The sequence below is a fragment of the Saccostrea echinata genome, unplaced genomic scaffold, assembly GCF_033153115.1.
Source record: "Saccostrea echinata isolate AGI-Se365-2 ecotype Australia unplaced genomic scaffold, CSIRO_AGI_Sech_v1 ptg000012l, whole genome shotgun sequence".
Lineage (NCBI taxonomy): Eukaryota > Metazoa > Mollusca > Bivalvia > Ostreida > Ostreidae > Saccostrea > Saccostrea echinata.
In genome coordinates this window covers 18943889-18963838 of record NW_026889761.1, presented here as the reverse complement: position 1 = coordinate 18963838, position 19950 = coordinate 18943889, and the positions used below count along the sequence as shown (strand labels likewise).

The following is a 19950-nucleotide window of genomic DNA, read 5'->3' as shown; positions in this document are numbered from 1 at the left end:
TAATTATTTTGTTAATGTTGCCAAAGATATGGTAGAAAATAGTGTGCAAGTTGATGACAAACACCCAAGTATTGCAGCTATTCAAGCATATCCTTAAAATATACCTGAAGAAGATTTTTCTTTTACTAGTGTGACCGAAAATTTCGTTAAGAAAAGAATCAGTAAAATATATGTAAAGAAAGCTACAGGAATTGATGGAATATCATCTAAATTACTCCATTTAGCAGAATCGGTTATAGTTAAACCTATTTCAAATATTATAAACTTGTCCTTATTATCCTCGACTTTCCCTGACAAGCTTAAGGAAGCTCAGGTTACACCTATTCATAAGAAAAATAGTGCTCTTATGAAAGACAATTACAGACCTGTCAGTGTGCTCCCTGTCATTTCTAAAATTTTTGAAAAAGCCATTGAAATTCAATTGTCTGCATGGCTATTTTGAAAAGATTTTAAACCCATTTTTGGCTGCTTTTAGACCAGGTTTTGGATGCCAATCAACCCTTTTACGGGTTATCGAAGACTGGAAACATGCCCTTGATAATAACGAATACATAGCTGCGATGTTGATGGATTTATCAAAGACTTTTGATTGCCTTCCTCATGATCTGCTCCTTCTAAAACTTAAAGTATATGGTCTGTCCAATCCAACATTAGATTTGTTAAACAGTTATCTATCAAATAGGAAACAATGTGTTAAGATTGGTTCTCATTTAAGTGAAATGCTGGATATTCTGAAAGGTGTACCTCAGGGATCCATTCTTGGACCTGTATTTTTCAATATCTTCATTAATGACCTGTTCTTTTTTGTTAAAAACTGTATTCTCTATAATTATGCAGATGATAATACTCTATCAAAATCTTACAAAACATTACAAAATGTTATAAATTCTTTACAAGAGGACAGTTTATCTCTTATTAAATGGTTTTCAATTAATAAAATGAAGGCAAATCCTGAAAAATTTCAAGCAATTGCAATTGGGTCCAAAACACCAAAACAACAAATATCTTTTAACTTGGAAAATGTAATCATCAAATGGGAAGATGAAGTTAAACTTTTAGGAATTACAATTGATTTTAAACTATACCGGTATTTTAATACTCATATCTCAGAGATGTGTAAGAAGGCAGCAAGACAACTAAATGTTTTGAAACGGAGAAAGTTCAGTTAAGAGCGTTGCGTTTTATTTATAATGACTATAAAAGTTTATATGAACAATTATTGGAAAGATCCAAATTGCCCTCTCTAAAGACTAGAAGAATGAGATTGCTGGCATTAGAAACATTTTAAATTATATAAAAGAGTCCAGTCTTTCTCCAAGATCTGGTTATAATTAGAGAAAATTCATATAATTTTAGGTATGCTAAAGCCGCAGATATTCCTAGACCAAAAACTACAAGGAAAAGGTTCTTTCAGATATGAGGCAGCAAGGATATGGAATACTCTTCCTAATGATATTCGGAACACAAAATCCTTTAATTTTTTAAAAACTATATATCTACTTGGTGTGGAAATCAGACATGTAAATGTAGTTTATGTAAACACCAGTCCATGCTGCCTATGTCTGAGAAGCCTTTTTAAGTGTTCATCTGTGGTGTATCTTTTTATTTCTAATATGAATTTGTTTTATATTTTGTTTTGTTTTATTTTCCTGTTCTGTGATTGTCCATATGCATGCTAGTCATATGTATAATTACTATCTATGTTGCTTTCCTTGTGTTTTCAGTTTTTCTCTTCTATCGATGCTAGTAAATGTGCTTTGTGATTGTACTTACTTGTGATAGTCATATATGTCAATGTTATTTGTGCTCCTTTGCTTATTTTAGTTTTTATTCTTTCCATTAGCATGATCAGTGATAGTAAATGTGTGCTCTGTATTGTGCTTTGTCAGATTCTTTCTTACTTGTGATAGTTATACATGTGCATTACAATTTCTGCTGTTATTGCTAGTATATGTGCTTATTTCCTATGGTTTATTTAAATTATGTTTTTTTACTAACTATGTATACTTTTACTGACTTTTATCTATGTAAATTTGTTGAAGTCGGTTAAAGAGCTATCATAGCTCATGTTATTATGTTATACTGTATATACATGCCGACTATAAATAAAATTTACTTGACTTGACTTGTTATAAAAGGCTAGTTTTAGATTATATTTTGGATTTTTCATTTGTAATACTTTGTGAATGGGTCATAGAAAAATATTTTATTTAAACAAAGTCGAACGGGGGAGGGGGGAGGGGAGGTCCTGTCCCCAAGCACCTGTGGTATGTGTCCTATGCATGGTGAACTCACCCTAACCGCTGTGTCACGCGGTTTCGTAGATCTCCAGTCAAGTGTTTATGACGTCATATTTCGTTATTCTTTGACGTTATGTGACGTCGTAAGATTACAAAACATGACATTCATCATCGTCGAACATGGAGGTAGGTTTTTAACTTATCTTTACTGTTTTACAGACCAGATCCCACCTCTGTTTCCAGACTGAGGTCCATTTGCCTGCTCATTTATAATTTGGAATTTTGAGAATGTTTTCACCCCCACCCCCTGTATACATATCAACAACACAACTTAGGTGTGAAGCAGACACGCTTTCCAGGCAGTTGGCTTAATTTTAATAATTTTATTACAAATACATGCGTGCATAACAAAACAAATTGAGAAATCCTTGTTATTTAACTAAAACATGAATTGAAACATATTTATAAAGGAATTTTTATATAATGTATCTATAATAGACGTTAAAAACCGCCCATGAAAAAAAAACATAAACAAAAGAGAATATTTGAGGAGAAAAAAAACTATGGAAAAAAACCTAGTCCGAACGCAAGTGTTAAGTATAACGTCTAGAGGTGCATGAATATCAGACTTACCGGTATTCATAATTAAATACAAAATATAATCATCTTTTTAAATTAAAAAATTGTGCTCCGTGCACTGCATAGGACTGGCTTAGAATGACCTTAACTTTACGACACTGGGGCCCGTTTTACAGAAGAACTTAGGACTAAGACCAAATACTTTCATTGATTGTAAAAATTTTCAAAATTGATTATTTTATTTAAAATTTATGTCATAAACGTATCTTTCTAAATTCTTTTTAAAACTATTAAAACCATTTTCAAATTAATGTTCCAAAGAAAGTAATAAGTGGAATTATAAGTTGGTCTTAGTCGTAAGTTCTTTTGTAAAACGGGCCCCTGGCCCTTTATACTGGCCTTCCTATGGCTCCACCTTGTATTACGCATAGCCATTCAAACACTTATCCAACATTTTCCCGTTTTTCTCCAAAACGCGGGAAAACTAAGGAATGATTATTGTTCGTTATCTTCAGTTTTCATTGTGTCACCCAATAATTAAGCTTTATGCAGTTCTGCATATATACAGGTATCAATAACTCTTTTTTTCAGAAAATGAAAATTTAATTGTAAACCCTGACTGTTCCTGCAAACATTTCCTGGACTACATCAGAACAAAATGCAAAATCAGTCCTAAAGGTATTTTTTATTTAAGTTTTTTCCTTCGGAGATCAAATATCTGGGAGTGGTAGGTTATTTTTTTTTTCACTTTGTGTGGGTGGGGTGGGTGGGGTTAAGTTTTTAATCATTGATTACTTTTTGCACATGTTAATTCAGATCGCATAAATCACACGTACACAGGTACCTGAAGAAAGACCCACCTACCCCATCCCCGATATATACCCCCGGCCGGGCCTTTTCAACTTTTTTTTTTTTGATTTTGTTATAAATTATCTTAATTTATCTGACTTGTTAATCTGTACAATACAAATCAATACAAATTTTGAAAATCGGAAATTGACGTCTGTGTATCCTATCACTTAACCATACGTGTACTTATTTTGAAACAAGAATTACACCAAGTTTTGGTTTATGAACCATAACATTGATCTAAGAAACTTCCCAAACCAGGGCCCAAAAAGGGGCCATATCTTCTCTTTTGTTCTTTCTATGTAAAAGTTATAGGAATGTAATATGTACGCAACATGCAAACAAGAATTGTTTTACAATTACATTCTTAATTTGACCACTATTTATTTAAAAAAAGATAATCAGAATCTAATTTTTAGATTTTTAATTTGACTTTCCTTTACATTGACACAATAAATCCAATCACTGGGGATTTTTTGAAGAAAAAATTTTAAAGTTAAAGACGATCATTATTTCTTCTGTTCGTTTAACATTTAGATGTTGTCGACTTGATCGACGAAAACGCCTGGGCGTCCGAACTCTTCACGAAAAATCCCTCCGAGAATGTCGTCTCCATGTTTGCTCCTCGAGGCGTGTACATCCTGGCTTCTATCGAGTGTAAGTGGTGTATATAATAATTTTTGTAATGAGTAATAAATACAATACCTTGCCTATACCTTCCAAATACTGATGTGACGAGGGCTAATGGACCGCTATCCTGTTTACCCTTGTATGGATGGGTATCAGCCCTTTGCTACTTAGTGTATAAAAGACTGCAGATGATTTAGTAAGGGAACTAAATACATGTCGATGCAACCAGAAGCAACTGTTCTAGATGTAATTTTGACCTACTGATATTAAAATCGCTATTTTTCCAAATATTGAAAATAAAAATTGACATTGTATCACAAATAAAGTTATGAAAATAAATTCACACAAAATAAGGGGGAAAATAATTTAGTTGAAACGACTAATTTTGAAAGAAGAAAGACCAATTTTAGAATAGAACAATTACTGTAAGCCCTCTCTTGTATAGAACTGATTCTGGTGTAGACATGAGGCAAAAAACGACAACATATAGAGGAGTTGTTATAAACACCTCAACCACAGTCCGATGCAATCATTGTTAAAGATAGATCCCCTTGATTATGATTTTTGCATGTTCTTGGATACAAAGGTATTTGGGAGAGAAGCGATGGGTATACCACACCAAATTCCACGTTCTCAGGAGTGAGACTGAGTAAGTCGGAATATACGTATATATGTACCACGAATCTCAACTCTGCGTGTACACTGGAGTACTCTGAGTGTTAGCTCAATGCCAACACCCACAAACTGCAAAGGAAAGAGGCCCCAAGCTTCCCGTACCAAATACGCCATAATGTCATATAGTACCAGTGTATGAAAGCGGTGGTAGTTATGCTGCTAGTAACATGTTTGGTAAAACTATTATGAGGTCTGCAACATTTAATAGCAATGGGTCCTGGATCGACTACAAAGTTCCTTTTGAGGTATGTGCATGTAGCAACATCAATATGTGGAATGATAGATAAAAGGGCTCGTTCTTGGCAGCATCCTTAAAATACCAAACACGAACAGTACTTGGAAACCTGAAATCAGATACATGTGTCTATAGGGATCTGTGTGAAGCATTAGAAGCAAGTTTTGAACCAGCATATTATAGACGGAACTTTACCGAACCATGCTAAAGGAAAAGCACCAGAAGCCGAAGGAGACATTGTCAGAACTTGGGGAAAGTACGACGACTAGCAGATTTAGTTTCACCAAGTGATGTTACTGATATGATCGCTAAAGATCAGTTCATCGACGCCTTTACTGACTGGTATGCGCCTGAGAATCCATCAGTCAAGGCCAAGTCTTTTAATGATGCAGTTCGGCTTGTCGTGGAGATTGAAGCCTTTCGTAGAGCTGAACACCAGAGATAGCGTGATGCTGGTTTTGCCAGAACAGCACATGACGAATAATACGAAGGCGCGGAGAGATTTAACACAATTAAGGGATGAACTATAGGGTTCTCGCTACGAGACTTTGAGAATTGAGACTTTGAAAACAAAATAGCCAAGTTGTCAGAAGAGGGTCAAGAAGACATCTGAAAGCATATAAATCCGAGTACAGTTCAAAGTTCCAACCCAACTTAGTTCTCTTTTTATAAGTGTCATGACTGTGTAAGGGGGGTCATAGAGCTAAAGAATTATGTCAAAAAGATAATGGAAGTCGTTTTACGGTGTGTTTTACCCAAAGAAGGAGTAAAACAAAAAGAGATGACGCAGAGTAAACCAAAGAGTAGGAAGACGAGCATGGATTCAATTACGAGTCGATCGATATTCATACAAAGTGTCGTGTAATAGCGGTGGATACGGGAGCGTACTCTGACAATTTTGTCAGGCAAAGTATTTGAGAGCACGCTTAGTTCTAATGTTGTTCAGTTTATGCTTGTAACTCAAAAATAGTTCCAGCAAATGAAATTGCATGTGGAGGGAAATTGCACAATCAATTTTACGTTGGGATACTATGAATTCAATTTCTGAGGCAGTTGTAGCAGACATTATCATTGACGGCATCTGAAGTTTAGATTTTCTGAAATATATTAATTGTTTAGCAGATGTTTCTACAGAAAGAAATGTATGTTGGAGGAACTGAACATGAGCTCCAAATTGAGGGGTATTTACGGTGTTCCAGAGTAAGCCTGAATGAGACAATGTCGATTCCTTGAGAGAAATATTAACAACCCCTCCCCCACCCCCGGGGCATGCGTTGCATTATTTCCATTTGACCTTACAGACGTATGAGTGACTCATGTGACTGGCACTGGTGATTCACCAACGGAACTAAAGACATGTCGATGTAATATAGAAGCAACTGTTCTTGCTGTCAATTGTTATACAGCTGTATAATGGCAATTAGGATAGACATTGTATTTTTTTTTATCTTTATTTTTTTTTACTGTTGAATTCCATATTAATTTACTGCATGTATTTGATTTGCTTTTATAATATAATATATCATATTCAGTATATGAAGATAATTCAATCAAAAAGATCACTCCACTGCTACAAGACTGGGAGAAGAAGTACCAGTTTCTAGAACGTAGGTATCATAGTACACCATCTCACCCGCAGTACTTCTAATGTATCCATTCTGCTCCAGGCAAATTTGTCAAGTTGTCTCAAAATTTATTCGGTCAAGAAGTAAATTAATCGTATCGTTTCGCTTTGCTTCAAACTCGCATCTTAAAAGTCAAAGAGTAAGTCCTAATTAAACTTATGGATTAAACTTTCGTATTAAGAGTCATTCTCTGTAACGACTTTAAATTTTATATAGGAGCTGTGGCACGCATAGTCTCAGAATTTCTCCAAACTCTCTATGATAAAAGTCTTTGATACCGTAAACTCAAATCAGGCAAAAATTGGTTGCTACGTGTCATGGTTACCATAGCAACTCGTCCTAAATTTTGAAAAATGGCATTTTTCAACATGTTCAGAGTCCCACAGTTAACATTTGCAGCAAAGCAAACAAGTGGCAATGACTGTTTCTGAAAGTTGAAGGCCTGATGTCTTAAATGCATGATAAACATGTTTGGTAAATCAACTATTACATACGTTACTATGGAAACAAAGTATTCAAAAGTAATAATTTTGTTCATTTAATTTTATAAAGTCATACACTTAAGAGTAAAAACAATTATAGGTTGAAATGCAAGCAAATAATAGACAAGAGATCCTTGTAACATATACCAAGGACGAAATATGATATTTCTTATAGGTTGGCAATGGTTGCCATGGTTTTAATACCACAAAGGGATTTTAAATTTACGCTCTTAGTATTTTAATTTTATCCTATCTTTTTACAAAGCATATTTCTATATAACTAATGATCAATTTTTAAAGGCGTTGGTGTGACCCTAATTTTCACATTTCAAAAAATTCAAATTCGATTCTTTAAATAGAGCGTTGCTATGGAAATTAGCCGAAAAAATATGCATAAAAATCTGAAAAATATACTGTTTCCTTGGATACGTACCCTTGTATGTAGATTCCCAAAACTTTTATGATTGATATATATGAACAACTTACCTGACTTTCAATTTTGACTACCACCCAATCTCTAACTGGATGCAAAAAGCTGGCACAAAGGATTTAATATTGATATAAAATTAACAAAATCGAACATTTTCCCTTCTTGGTAACCATAGCAACAGTGTTGTATTTTTCAACAAACTTTATCAATATATGATATTCAACTTTAGTTCTACCAGATAAGTACTATTCAAGATGAGTCAAATCATATGTTCCTTGATTAAAAGGTAAGTAAATTCCTAAAGCAGTAAAAAAAATATCACTTTAAACAACTGGTACGTTGTTTCCATGGTTACACTGCAAAGTAACAATAATTCCCAATTTGTCTTATGTTGTCGGTGTTGCAAGGTCCTAAGGATGTATATGTGCCAGTCATGAATTTTATTGTTTTTCCTCAAGAAAGTAGCATTAACCCAATCTTAGCAATGAATTTTGCATGGTTACACTATGTTACCATGGCAACCATGAAAGTTATTTTTAGAATAATATTGCCAATACCTAATTACTTAAGGTCAAATATTTTTATCGTTTTTCTTCAATTGTTGATCGAGTTTGATCATGTAACATCTATCATTAGTGAATATTGAGCGTTTTTCAGCATTTTTCAGCATCTGAAATGTATTCCAAATGTACCCATGGTTACCACTTACTTAGAGATAAATTCTAAATAGTTTCTTTGTAGCATAAGTTGCAATAAAGTGTCATGTTTTCGTGAGAATAGTTTGTTTGTTTTTCTTAGTCTTTATTAAGGCTTAATAAAGATTCAAAGTAGCTGAAAATCTCAATTTTTTCAACTTTTCTGGATGTTACCATGGCAACCAAGACACATAGCAACGAAATTTTATTTGATATATGTTTCTGGTGTTAAGTTGTAATAATGGGCAAAGTTTCATCAAAATCTGTGACCATGCGTTGCAAAGAAGTTTAAGTGGTTACAGAGAATCACTATTAAGTAAGCTAATTTTTTTTTAACTTACCATGCGTGAATGGAGAATTATTTAGGAGTTAGGTTTTTTTATGTATGCATTGTCTATAACAGACGAAAATTCATAATTATTTGATTACTTCATAGCTTAATTCGATCATTCCGTGCTCTTTAGAAGCCTCGGAATTCAAGTAACCAACCACTGATTTTGGTACTTTTTCTGTTAATGTGTATTATTCTTTTTCAGATGTTTGTAGGACATAAACACAATTTTGAAGATTATATCCTTCAAAATTTTGCAACTTGGGCCATAAGTAATAAAATATTGTTTGTTTGACTTCTCCTGACCCCGAGTAAGAAAATTAGGTTGGTGGGATTTTTTTTTTCCAGAAACAAGAATCAGGGGAGGGGGGGTTAAAAATCGTTTTCTGGAGGTTAAAAAACGTTTTGAATCGGTCCATTTTAGCCAGTCGGCCGGGAGAGGGCAAACAATTTTTTAAAGATGGTCTTACATGTGAGAGCGGTTCACACCGACGCATGTGAGTTAAAGCTAGGTATAGGCGTTTCTATGCAAATGAGCTAATAAAAACACATAAGAGGTATATTTATTATTCAGAGAAAGTTTTGAATTACTTTCTTATGTATACTTAGTACCCATGATGTGTTATAGCCAGTACACATTATGACGTCATATCATGACGTCACTGATCTTACCTACTGGAGATAATAAAACACATCAGCAAAACAGCTTTAGCGCAAGGGATTACCCTATTTATTTTTACATAAAAATTGTATAATGCTAAGAAGAATATTCTATAGAATAATAAAACTGCTGCACAAATCCTAGGCATATTCTCATTTGATCGGAATTTGAGAAAACATATGCCGGACTGTACATTTTTACCCTTATTCAACTTATAACTTTACAAATAGAAATTATACAACAAAGCTGTTGATATTTGTGCAGCAATACCAGCAAACTTTGGAATATTTTGCTTCTAAATATACCTTGTTTCAGTTAAATAAAATAGAGCATGCCCTTGCGCCGAAGCATTTTTGTTGATGTCCATAATAATCTTGTGTAGTAAAGAACAATGACGTCATAATATGACGTCATAATATGTACTGGCTATCTCAAGTCGTGGGTACCAAGTATGTATAAGACAATAAGTTTTAACTTTCTCTGTATAATAGATATAGTCCTTAGGCATTTTAATTAGTATATTTGCATAGAAATGCCTATACCTAGCCTTAACTCACCTGCGGACATTTTGCAAAAGCATATTTTAAAAAAAAATTATAAACTCCAAAAATTTTAAAAACTAGGAATTTCGGGTGTGTTTGATTGGCATACATCCATATACTTCATTGTTCAAAAATTTATCCTTAATACGAAAGGAAATTCGTAGTGTATAAAAGATACCCCTATATGAAAACTACAATCAAGAAAAGCCAGCATACAAATGTATAAGATAGTAAGACAAACTTAACTTTATTATCAATTCTTATTCAGTAATGTTCAGTAATGTATGCAGTGTTAGCCAATCGAACTCACTCGGCAGAATGTAAATATAAACAATGTCAGAGCTCAAGCCCCTGTTTACAAATTATACATGTTTTTGCGTAGGTTATATAAGAATCCAGTTATCATAGAATATTTTTCATGTAATAAAATTATGATATTAAAGTTATTTTTTTAATAATCAATAAAGAAATTCAAAATTTTGAAGAAAACTTCAAGTGTGTCTATGCCCCTTTAACTCAGTTGAATATTTTTTTTAACTTTGAAGGGAAATTGAAGCACTGGGATAAAAAGCAACAAAAGATAGCAGAGGAGAAGGCAGGTAAAGTGGTTCTAATCTACATTTCGATCTTCGCTTTGAAACTATTATCCTCATTTACTTTATCTATCATCTTGAACTATATTGTAGGGGATGTTGCAGAAATAATGTCACAGATTAATTCGAAAGAGATCAAAGATGGAAAATTGAACCGAAAGAAAAGCGAAAGGACTCCCAGCGCCTCAAACCGGAAGGATGCCAAATCACCAGATGTTAATTCGACTCCAAAGAAATCCAAAAAGAAAAGGAAGGTCAGCACATGAAACACATGCAAGTTATGTAAATATATTTACTGTCAGAAGTCATGATTGTAAACATAAAGTGTTTTTGAAATCCTTATAAACTGTGAATAAAATTGTCAGTTATGCAATCATTTTTTTTTCTTAATGAATATCAATGCGACTGCTAGTAAACATATCAGCTCTTTCTGCAACCTCCTATTGTATTTTTATTAAAACAGCTGGCTAAATTGCTCTTCCATTTTCTGAGAATTTTGAAATCTTTAAGTGTAGTTCTGCAACACATCAGGAGGCGAACTTGAACCTACTGGTCTGTAACATGATGTCAGTGAAGTCCTCCAGACTGATTTTACCCTCCCCGTGTTTATCTGCCTCCTGAATCATTTCCCTCAGGGCGGTGTTTGAAAAGTTCAGACTACACTCCGAGGAAGCTTCCCTCAAATCCTCCAGAGTCAGGAAACCTGTGCCTTTAGTGTCTAACAGCTCAAATGCCTGATTCAAAAGGCCAAGATTGAATATTATCAGAGGTTTCAATAAAATTTGAAAAGGTTTTATAGATCATGTTTATATAGACTAATTTAAAGAATATCCAATCATAATACCTGTTTGATTTCTCCATAAGGATCAGGCCCGTCACCTTGACTTTTAACCACGAAATCTAAAAAGTTCTCAAATGTCACTCTTACTTTGTTCTCTCCGGCAACTTCGCCTGCAAAAAAATTTGTATGAAATGACGTGTATCGTGTATTACGCGAAAAATTACGTGAAAATTAATTTATTGAAAGTACATGTAAGTTGATAATTAAGTATAAGTTTTATAGACATACTTATCATATTGCCTAGTACAGCTTTTGATGCTCGAAAACCAAGCATAGCCAACGCTTTCTTTAGATCGGTAGCACTGATATATCTGTAATTGGCAACAACAAAAGTAGTTGTAAATCGTAAACTAGTTACATGTGTAAGAGAATAAAGTCTCAAAAGCAAGGATTTGCAACCGTTATCTTTAATTCAAAATAGGATATTCTTACCCTTTCCCTTTCACGTCAAACATATCGAACACGATCTTAAGGTCTGTTATTTCTTCTGACGTCAGTGACCTTGTAATGTGTTCTGGGAGACCTGCATTTCCGGGTAAAGAGAAAAACTTATCGGCGAGATCAGTCAAGTTTTGTCTCCCTTCTTTGGAGAAAAGCAGTCCATACTTTTTATCTATTTCTTCTTGCATCCGTTTCTCCTCTTTGTCCAAAGCATCGATTTGTCTTTGTAACATGAAAGTTCGTTCTTCATTCATTATTTCTGCAATAGCACCTTTAATGTCCCGGATGTCAGGATTAAACATATATCCTCTATCAATCGTCTCCTTCTCTATTTTAGCTCGTTCTCGTTTAAAGTCTCGTTTGTATATCGCTGCGGCGATTTCTTCTTGACGTTGGTCCTCGAGACGCATTTTCTCCATTTCTTCTTTCATTTTTCTCAATGACTCCGACTCTGTTTTGAACTCGGAGGACTTTTGTTGACATTCATCACTTTTATTCTGAAAGTCCCTGTCTCCTTGTTTATCTCCACTGTTTTCTGTATTCAAGTTTTTATCTCTATTTTGAGACGTTTTATCTTTAGCACTTTCAGTAAGGACTGTTGCATTTTCGAATTCTACATCGCCCTCCATCTTCAAAATTCTAGGGAGAAAAAAATTGTCCAATTACTGTAACTGTATTTATAATATCATCGTATAACAAACTTGTTGAGATTAAAGAATGATCTATATTACACAGTTCAAACAAAAAATAATATAAACTCGCTGTTTAAAAAATGATGAATAAACCTTGTGCCTTCGATATTTGTTCCTTCGATTACGTCAATAACACATCCTTGTCTGACATATGTATGTTGAACCCATATGAAGAAAACCAATATAGCTCTACAAAGAAATGTTTGTAAAGTGATCAGTCTAATCTATGCTGTGTTAAAAAGTCAGTTCAGTGGGGTATGAAATGTTTTCCATTTCAATAAAGCTCTTTACATTTATTTTTTTCCTTTTAAATGGCGTTTTAATATTCTTCATTTATAGATAGATTTTTTACGAAATTTCGGCAGGAAGATTTAATTTTTTTCAATTTCATATTCGCATAAACAAAATAGGTTCTGATGTTTAAGATCAAGATTCTTGAAAAGAACCTATCTAATTCTGTTTACTTTTTGAAAATACGATGATTGATTTTGAATTAATGTTGAACACAAGGGAGATATTGACTTTTTTTTCGTTTTTCTTTTTTAAACATTTCCTGAAGAAGAAGAAAATGATTATGGTATTATTGACTGTCTTCCCAGATACAAAAGTTTAATAATAAACATCGTTAAACATACCTGTACAAGATCCCGCCATGCAACACCTTGGTATTTAGAGACCAGTGAAGCCTAAGTTCTTTCACAAATAAAATCTGAGGTTTAATTTGATAATGAAGTCTCCTTTTCACCGGCTATCAGTTTTTTAATCGTCCTTGTAAAGATTGCTTGGCATTTCTTTATTGAGTAACTTGTAGGGTGTATTCATTGACTTAAGACCGATTGATCACCGACACGAGAGCGAACAAGTGCCGCGCTGGTTCTTGATATGCCATTTCTCTGTGTAGATCACTTATTGACATAGTCAACGCTTTAATGTTTAATTCTATGGTCAATATTGAACTTTTTACTTTTGTTTCAACGTGAATTTTGGATTAATATATTTATATACATATGGGCACATAGATAGCTATTGAATTTTAGTTTTGTAAATATATTCAGAGGCCTTTAGACCATATAACGGTAATCGAATATTGATGTATAACTAGAAACTTAAGTTCACCATTTTAGTTATAGTTAAAATATATTTATATGTAAACATATGACTGCATTAGAAATTGCCATTTTATAGAAAAGTTTTTTTCATGTACAGATACATTATGATCATCACCCGATTTTATTTCCATGGCAACGCATTTTAACCAAGGGCCTGTGGGACTCAAACGTCTCATGAATATAAAAGCAACTTTAAACCCCTTATAGTTTTAACCCTACATTTGGGAAACAGGTGGCCTTTGGGGAGGGAATTTTGCACTGCAGATGCATGACCGGATGGCTGCATTTTATTTCCGGAATTTTTTGAAATATTCATCTTTTCATTTCCGAGATTTTATAGCTTTCATTTTTGACATTTATGAAATTTATGAAATTATGAAATAAATTCAATGCACTTGACCACTGGTGTTAGAAGTAGGGGGGGGGGGGGGTCCGGAAATGAAAAAAACATATTATCGGAAATGAAAATTAAAAAAATGTCGGAAATGCTGAGAATTCCGGAAATGAAATGCAGCGGTGAGATCGGGTACATTGCTGACTGCTCGTTGTCGTGCGCGAAAAATATTGACTGCGGGTAAAATTGCTTAGTTGCTGCATCGATTGGAAGCACGGCTTACAATTCATTAAAGAATTCCTGTAATTTACAACTGAGTTTTACATGTTCTTCATTCTTTAGAATCAAATCTCTTTTAAGCTTTCAGTGGCGATGAACACTTACACATATAAGAGTCCCGTCAATGGGGGATTGATTTATTGAACGAGAAGACATTCATACTCCTTGAGTTGCCCAGAATTTTTCTGAGTTTACTATTATCAGTTCATCATATCTCTGATGTTTGGCTTCTCTCTCATATTTTGTCTACATCCTTGATGGTTTCAGAAATGTCTTCGAATTCCCTCAATAAATTCATGCAATTAAATGCTTTCATGTAAAACCAATTCATTCACCAAAATGGCAGGCCTGTAGAACGCGGAGGGCCGCCCCCTTTTTCTGAGAATAGTATTTTGTTATAGAATATTTTCATTAAGATGCTGTTTGCATGCCCCCCCCACCCCCCAAAAAATATACAAACTTTTTGTTGCTGTAAGGTCGAGTCCTGGAAAATTCCAGAATTTGGACAGTGAAGGACTTTTCTGGCTTATCAGATTGGGGGGAGGGGGCTTCCCCCCCCCCAACTTTTGAAACCGTTGCTACAGGACTGAATAGTAGAAATAGTAAAGTTCAGTCCAGCTACTTTTTTCACTAACATGCATTTGAAGGTGAATTGTAATATCTTGGCCTTTTGTTTAACAAATTTTTATTTGCGGTTTACGATTTCTCATAAGTTCTGAAACTAAAATATCGACTTCTGAATATAATCTTCCTGTATCGATGAATAGCAAAGATTTTAAGTAAATCAAGCGACCATTGACACATGGCAACTTGCATAATCTCACATAAAGGAACCTGAAGTGTAGAAAAATTACATTACTATATGACCACCCCCCCCCCCCTCCCCCTTCAATAAATTAGACAATTTAATTGTCAGTTGACTGTCAGTTTGGTCTTTCTAATAAAGTGGTAATACCATTCTTATTATATGGCTCTGAAGAATGGGGCTGTGAAAATCTTGATGATACTGAACGTTTACGCTTGAAATAAAACTGTAAATGTATTATACAAACATATGTTTAAACTGTATTGTGGTGGAAATTTAACAAACCCATGATGGTTAGATTACATACAGAAAATCTGTAATATGTGTACATGTATATTGAACGGTACGAACAGGGTGTTAATATAAATTATAAATGGATAACCTCTATTATAAGATAAATATTACTAGATCAATTTAATTATTCAAAAGTGGTCCAGTGATGTAAATAACTCTTCAAAAGGACAAAATTCCAGAATTTCCAAATAAAACTTTGCATTCGAAAATATTAATAAGTTGTGTCCCAGAAAAACTTGATACTTTAGTTTGAAATTTCGTACTGAAAATCATCATCTAAGAGTAGAAACTGAAAGATGGTATGGTACACCACATAGCGAAAGACTTATACACTCTGTAATACAATGCTCAAATTGCGTTATAGTCTAGAATGTAAAGTTTTAGTTAATACAAGAAAAGATCAACTGGACCCAATGTTATTAAATTAATTGAAATAATGTCGACTCAAAACGAAAAAATCTGTAAGAAGTTATGTATATTTAACCTAAAAAATTATGAGGATGTCTGTCCTCGATATATAAATAATATTAATTTTTCTCCCATTCTTTTTTTTTTTTAGCTCGGCTCAAGTGAGCTTTTCTGATCAAAATTTGTCCGTTGTCTGTCGTCGTCGATGTCGTCGATGGCATTATAAACTTTTCACATTTTCATCTTCTTTTCCAGAACTACTGGGCCAATTTCAACCAAACTTAGCACAGAGTATCCTTGGGTAAAGGGGATTTAAATTTGTTCAAATGAAGGGCCACGCCCTCCTACAAGTGGAGATAATTAAGAATTAATGAAAAATTAATATAACATCTTTTAAAAATCTTCTTAAGAACCACTGGGCCAGAAAAAATAAGAAACTCATGTGGAATCATTGTCAGGTATTTTATATTCAAATTTGTTAAAATCATGACCCCCGGTTGTAGGGTGGGGCCACAGTGGACGATCAAAGTTTTACATAGGAATATATAGGAAATATCTTTAAAAATCTTTTTCTCAAGAACAGCAAAATTATGATTGGTCATATTAATGTGAAAGCATCCTCAGGTAGTGTAGATTCAAGTTTGTTCAAATCATGACCCACGGGGGTAGGGTGGAGCCACAATGGACGATCAAAGATTAACATAGGAGTATATAGGAAAAATCTTCAAAAATCTTCTCAAGAACAGCAAACCTACGATTGGTCATATTTATATGGAAGCATCCTCAGATGGTGTAGAATCAAGTTTGTTCAAATCATGACCCCCGGGGGTAGGGTGGAGCCACAGTGGACGATCAAAGATTTACATAGGAATATGTAGGAAAAATCTTTAAAAATCTTCTCAAGAACAGCAAAGCCACGATTTGTCAGATTTATTTGGAAGCACCCTCAGATAGTGTACATTCAAGTTTATTCAAATCATGACCCCCTGGGGGTAGGGTGGGGCCACAATGAAAGTTCAAACTTGTAGGGAAAGACGATCACAGTTAGTCAAAAAATATGTAAGCATCCTTAGTTAGTGTAGATTCAATTTTGTTCAAATCATAACCCCCCCCCCTCCCTTTTAGGGATAGGTCGGGACCACTTATGCATTTAAGCTTTTCAATACTAAACTGATTTTTGCTTTTTTCCTAGCCACAGTGCTTAGGTGAGCGATGTGGCCCCTGGGCCTCTTGTTTTCTTTCTTTCTTAATTCTATTCTGTCATGTTTTTGTATTGTGTAGGCACCTCTGACCAGTTTGTATAAAATGTATAGATGTTTTTAGTATTTTACCCCATGTATCAATTTTGGTTTGGGTGAATAAATTGGACTTGAACTCACCCCCACCTCAACCTCTTCCCCCCAAAATAATGCGAGCCTATACTTGATTTCTCAAAAATAAGCATTTTCAAACACATCCAAAGTGTTGTTCAAAGGACTGAATGATTTACCTTGATTACAGAGTAGATAATCGTGACTTCATGGCCAATCGTGGGTTTTTACAAGGCAGTAGGTCTTACACCCCCCTCCCCTTTTCCCCTTTGTAAGCTACGCCGCTGCGTTGAAGTCAACGCAGAAAGCAGTGTTTTGTAAATTGCGGTTAAGGAAATCTTTTCCTACAAACGTTATTTAATTCATGAACATTTCTTTCTAATTCAGCCTATCTTGTCTTCTTTGTTTTGTTTTGATTTTTTGTTTATTTGTTTGTTTGTTTGTTTGTTTGTTTGGTTTTTTTTTTTGTTTTTTGTTTTTTGCTGAATATTCGCTGCAGTCTATGCGGAAGTAGAGTGAACTAAATATGACGTCACGTATCTAAACAAGAAAGTCAGAGTCTTATGACGATTGTGCTATTTACAAATTAAGTTTTTTCTGGTATCATTCATTTGACTTCACTAAGAAGAATTGACACCAAGTAGGCAACAATGTTTAGCTCGGGGGCCAACTACGTGAAGCTAAAAACAAATCTGAGACTTGTCATAAATCGTTTAAAACTGTTGGAAAAGAAGAAAACAGAGATGGCTTCTAAGGCTAGAAAAGAAATAGCAGATTATATTTCGGCAGGTAAGGACGACAGGGCACGGATCCGTGTGGAACACATTGTCCGAGAGGACTATTTGGTGGAGGCTATGGAACTCCTTGAAATGTTCTGTGATCTTTTATTGGCCCGATTCGGTCTTATTCAGACCCAAAAGTAAGTATTTGATTTTAACTTTGTGATTCACTAATTACATTGACATTGATGATTTCAAGCCCCTAACAGTTTGCTAGAAAATATCTCCAATAGATTTCATAATAAGGTCATAAGTATTCTAGAAAATCTTGTTCATTTATTTCTGTAGGGAGCTGGATCCTGGATTGGAGGAAGCCATTGCGAGTATAATATGGGCAACACCAAGACTTCAAGCAGATGTGCAGGAGTTTAAAATAGTGACAGATCAGTTAACTGCTAAATATGGGAAAGAATTTGGCCAGGCATGTCGAACGAATGAACTAAACAATGTCAATGAAAAAGTGATGCACAAACTTGGGGTTCAAGCCCCACCCAAAATCTTGGTAGAGCGATACATGATTGAAATTGCTAAGACTTACAATGTGCCATTTGAGCCTGATCCTGCTGTGATGAATCAGGATGAGGTGTTTGCTGCAGAAAACTTATTGATTGATCTTGGAGAGAAGAAAGGTGGAGGGAGTAATGGGGGGCCCAGTGGAGGGATGGGGGTGTTACAGCCACAGATTGGAGGGGGTGCCTCAGCACCTTCATATCCTCCCCCATCTCAACCTCAGTATCCACCTCCCCAGCATTTGTACCAACCACCACAGGTAAGGAATGGATAGTCAAGTGGTTTAAAACTTTCATGTTGACTGCACTTATTGCAGTTTAATGCTTTCAGTACATTTTGTTTGCTGGCATTGCTTATGAAAAGAACCAATTATTCAAACCAGTGATCAAAATTAACACAGTGCTTATGAATAAATTTGATAGTCGAAGAGCATTTCAAATTTTCAACATGCTCATTTTTCTTTTTGTTAAATTACTACAATTTCAAAACTGTTAGTAGTACTGTACATCGTGAATGGTTTATTATGTAAGATCTGTTACTGTTGGGACAATCAAGCCATGTAAAATCCATTTTACAATCTTGCATTTTGATTACGAAAAGTGAATAATAATAATAATTCAGTGACATACAATGTAAGTTTAATTATTCATTATTTTATTTGAACCAGGATAGTAAGATGCCACCTCCTTTACCCCAGGCACCCCCCTCAGGAGGGATTGGAGCAGGAGGGTTTGTGGACCCAGCGCATTCAGCCCCACCACCACAGACTGGTCAGCAGTCTTATAATGACTGGCTAGGTGAGGACCCAAAGAAACAGGCTCACAGTCAACCCCCACCACCTGCAGGCTTTACCCCGGACACTTTTCCTGACCTCCCAGCTGTCCCAAATAGTACCCTCCCTGATCCAGGGAATTCGGTGGGTGGTACCTCCGCTGGTGGAGAGGATGTAGACTTTGATGATTTGACTAGAAGATTTGAACAGTTGAAAAAGAGAAAGTGAACAAGCAGTTTTTATTTATTGTACATCATATATTGTGTAAATCATCAACTTGCATGAACTTGTGCATTATGGTAATTTCTGTAATTCTTAGATCTATAAAGCTTTAATGTACACATGTAACAAAAACCAGCATCTTATGAATTCCTACAAATCAATTCTTTTGAAAAGAAAAACTGTTACTTGTCTTGATACTGAAAATTATTATTAATGTGCAATCTTAGAAACCCATATACTGTGATTATCTGAAAAAAATCATGTAAAATGTGTAAATTTGTAGTATTACACTTTGGTATAGGATGAAAAATACTATATGTATTTAAATGTGAATTGTTTTAGTGTGAACTGTAAATAAATCGATTTTTTTTTTGTCTAATGCATACTTATTTCAAGTTCATTGTACTGGTGATATTTTGTGTCAATCGCTTACCATTAGAAAGGAAAGTTTCAGATTCCTTTTAAATTAATTATTGATATTGAAAAGGAATCCCAGTATTGGTTCTAATCTGGAACATTAAATGTTTTCCAGGAGTCCTTCCTCAGTCTGAATATATATACTACAAGTATTACTTGCCCTTTAAAGT

At 34.5% G+C, this 19950-nt stretch overlaps 3 protein-coding genes across 4 annotated transcripts; 2 read left to right on the top strand and 1 right to left on the bottom strand.

The window, feature by feature from the left end:
- Positions 1–2386: 2386 nt before the first annotated feature.
- LOC133186069 (uncharacterized protein CXorf65 homolog) lies at positions 2387–10940 on the top strand. 2 transcript variants are annotated; one of them, XM_061321350.1, is made up of 6 exons: positions 2387–2426; positions 3411–3497; positions 4206–4325; positions 6741–6815; positions 10520–10573; positions 10661–10940. In XM_061321350.1, the coding sequence occupies exons 1-6, from the start codon at positions 2399–2401 to the stop codon at positions 10831–10833; spliced, it is 537 nt and encodes a 178-aa protein (XP_061177334.1). In that variant the 5' UTR covers positions 2387–2398; the 3' UTR covers positions 10834–10940. The 2 variants fall into 2 exon arrangements, with proteins under 2 accessions (XP_061177334.1, XP_061177335.1); XM_061321351.1 differs by lacking the exon at positions 6741–6815.
- On the bottom strand, positions 10886–12711 carry LOC133186068 (uncharacterized). Its single transcript, XM_061321349.1, has 5 exons — positions 12635–12711; positions 11841–12488; positions 11637–11719; positions 11412–11518; positions 10886–11301 (listed from the first exon to the last, which is right to left on the bottom strand). The coding sequence occupies exons 2-5, from the start codon at positions 12476–12478 to the stop codon at positions 11095–11097; spliced, it is 1035 nt and encodes a 344-aa protein (XP_061177333.1). The 5' UTR covers positions 12479–12488; positions 12635–12711; the 3' UTR covers positions 10886–11094.
- A 4885-nt stretch (positions 12712–17596) lies between these two features.
- On the top strand, positions 17597–19742 carry LOC133185483 (IST1 homolog). The gene is made up of 3 exons (XM_061320734.1): positions 17597–17999; positions 18148–18628; positions 19037–19742. Exons 1-3 carry the CDS (start codon positions 17731–17733, stop codon positions 19367–19369), a joined length of 1083 nt encoding a protein of 360 aa, XP_061176718.1. The 5' UTR covers positions 17597–17730; the 3' UTR covers positions 19370–19742.
- The last annotated feature ends 208 nt before the right edge of the window (positions 19743–19950 follow it).

Coding starts and splice junctions, on each gene's coding strand:
- LOC133186068 (XM_061321349.1), bottom strand. CDS start 12,478: ATGGAGGGCGATGTAGAATTCGAAAATGCAACAGTCCTTACTGAAAGT. Junction 11,720..11,840: donor TTTGACGTGAAAGGGAAAGG/GTAAGAATATCC, acceptor TGCCAATTACAG/ATATATCAGTGCTACCGATC. Junction 11,302..11,411: donor CTTATGGAGAAATCAAACAG/GTATTATGATTG, acceptor CTTTTGAATCAG/GCATTTGAGCTGTTAGACAC.
- LOC133185483 (XM_061320734.1), top strand. CDS start 17,731: ATGTTTAGCTCGGGGGCCAACTACGTGAAGCTAAAAACAAATCTGAGA. Junction 18,000..18,147: donor GGTCTTATTCAGACCCAAAA/GTAAGTATTTGA, acceptor TTATTTCTGTAG/GGAGCTGGATCCTGGATTGG. Junction 18,629..19,036: donor ATTTGTACCAACCACCACAG/GTAAGGAATGGA, acceptor TATTTGAACCAG/GATAGTAAGATGCCACCTCC.
- LOC133186069 (XM_061321350.1), top strand. CDS start 2,399: ATGACATTCATCATCGTCGAACATGGAG. Junction 2,427..3,410: donor CATCATCGTCGAACATGGAG/GTAGGTTTTTAA, acceptor TCTTTTTTTCAG/AAAATGAAAATTTAATTGTA. Junction 4,326..6,740: donor CATCCTGGCTTCTATCGAGT/GTAAGTGGTGTA, acceptor TATCATATTCAG/TATATGAAGATAATTCAATC.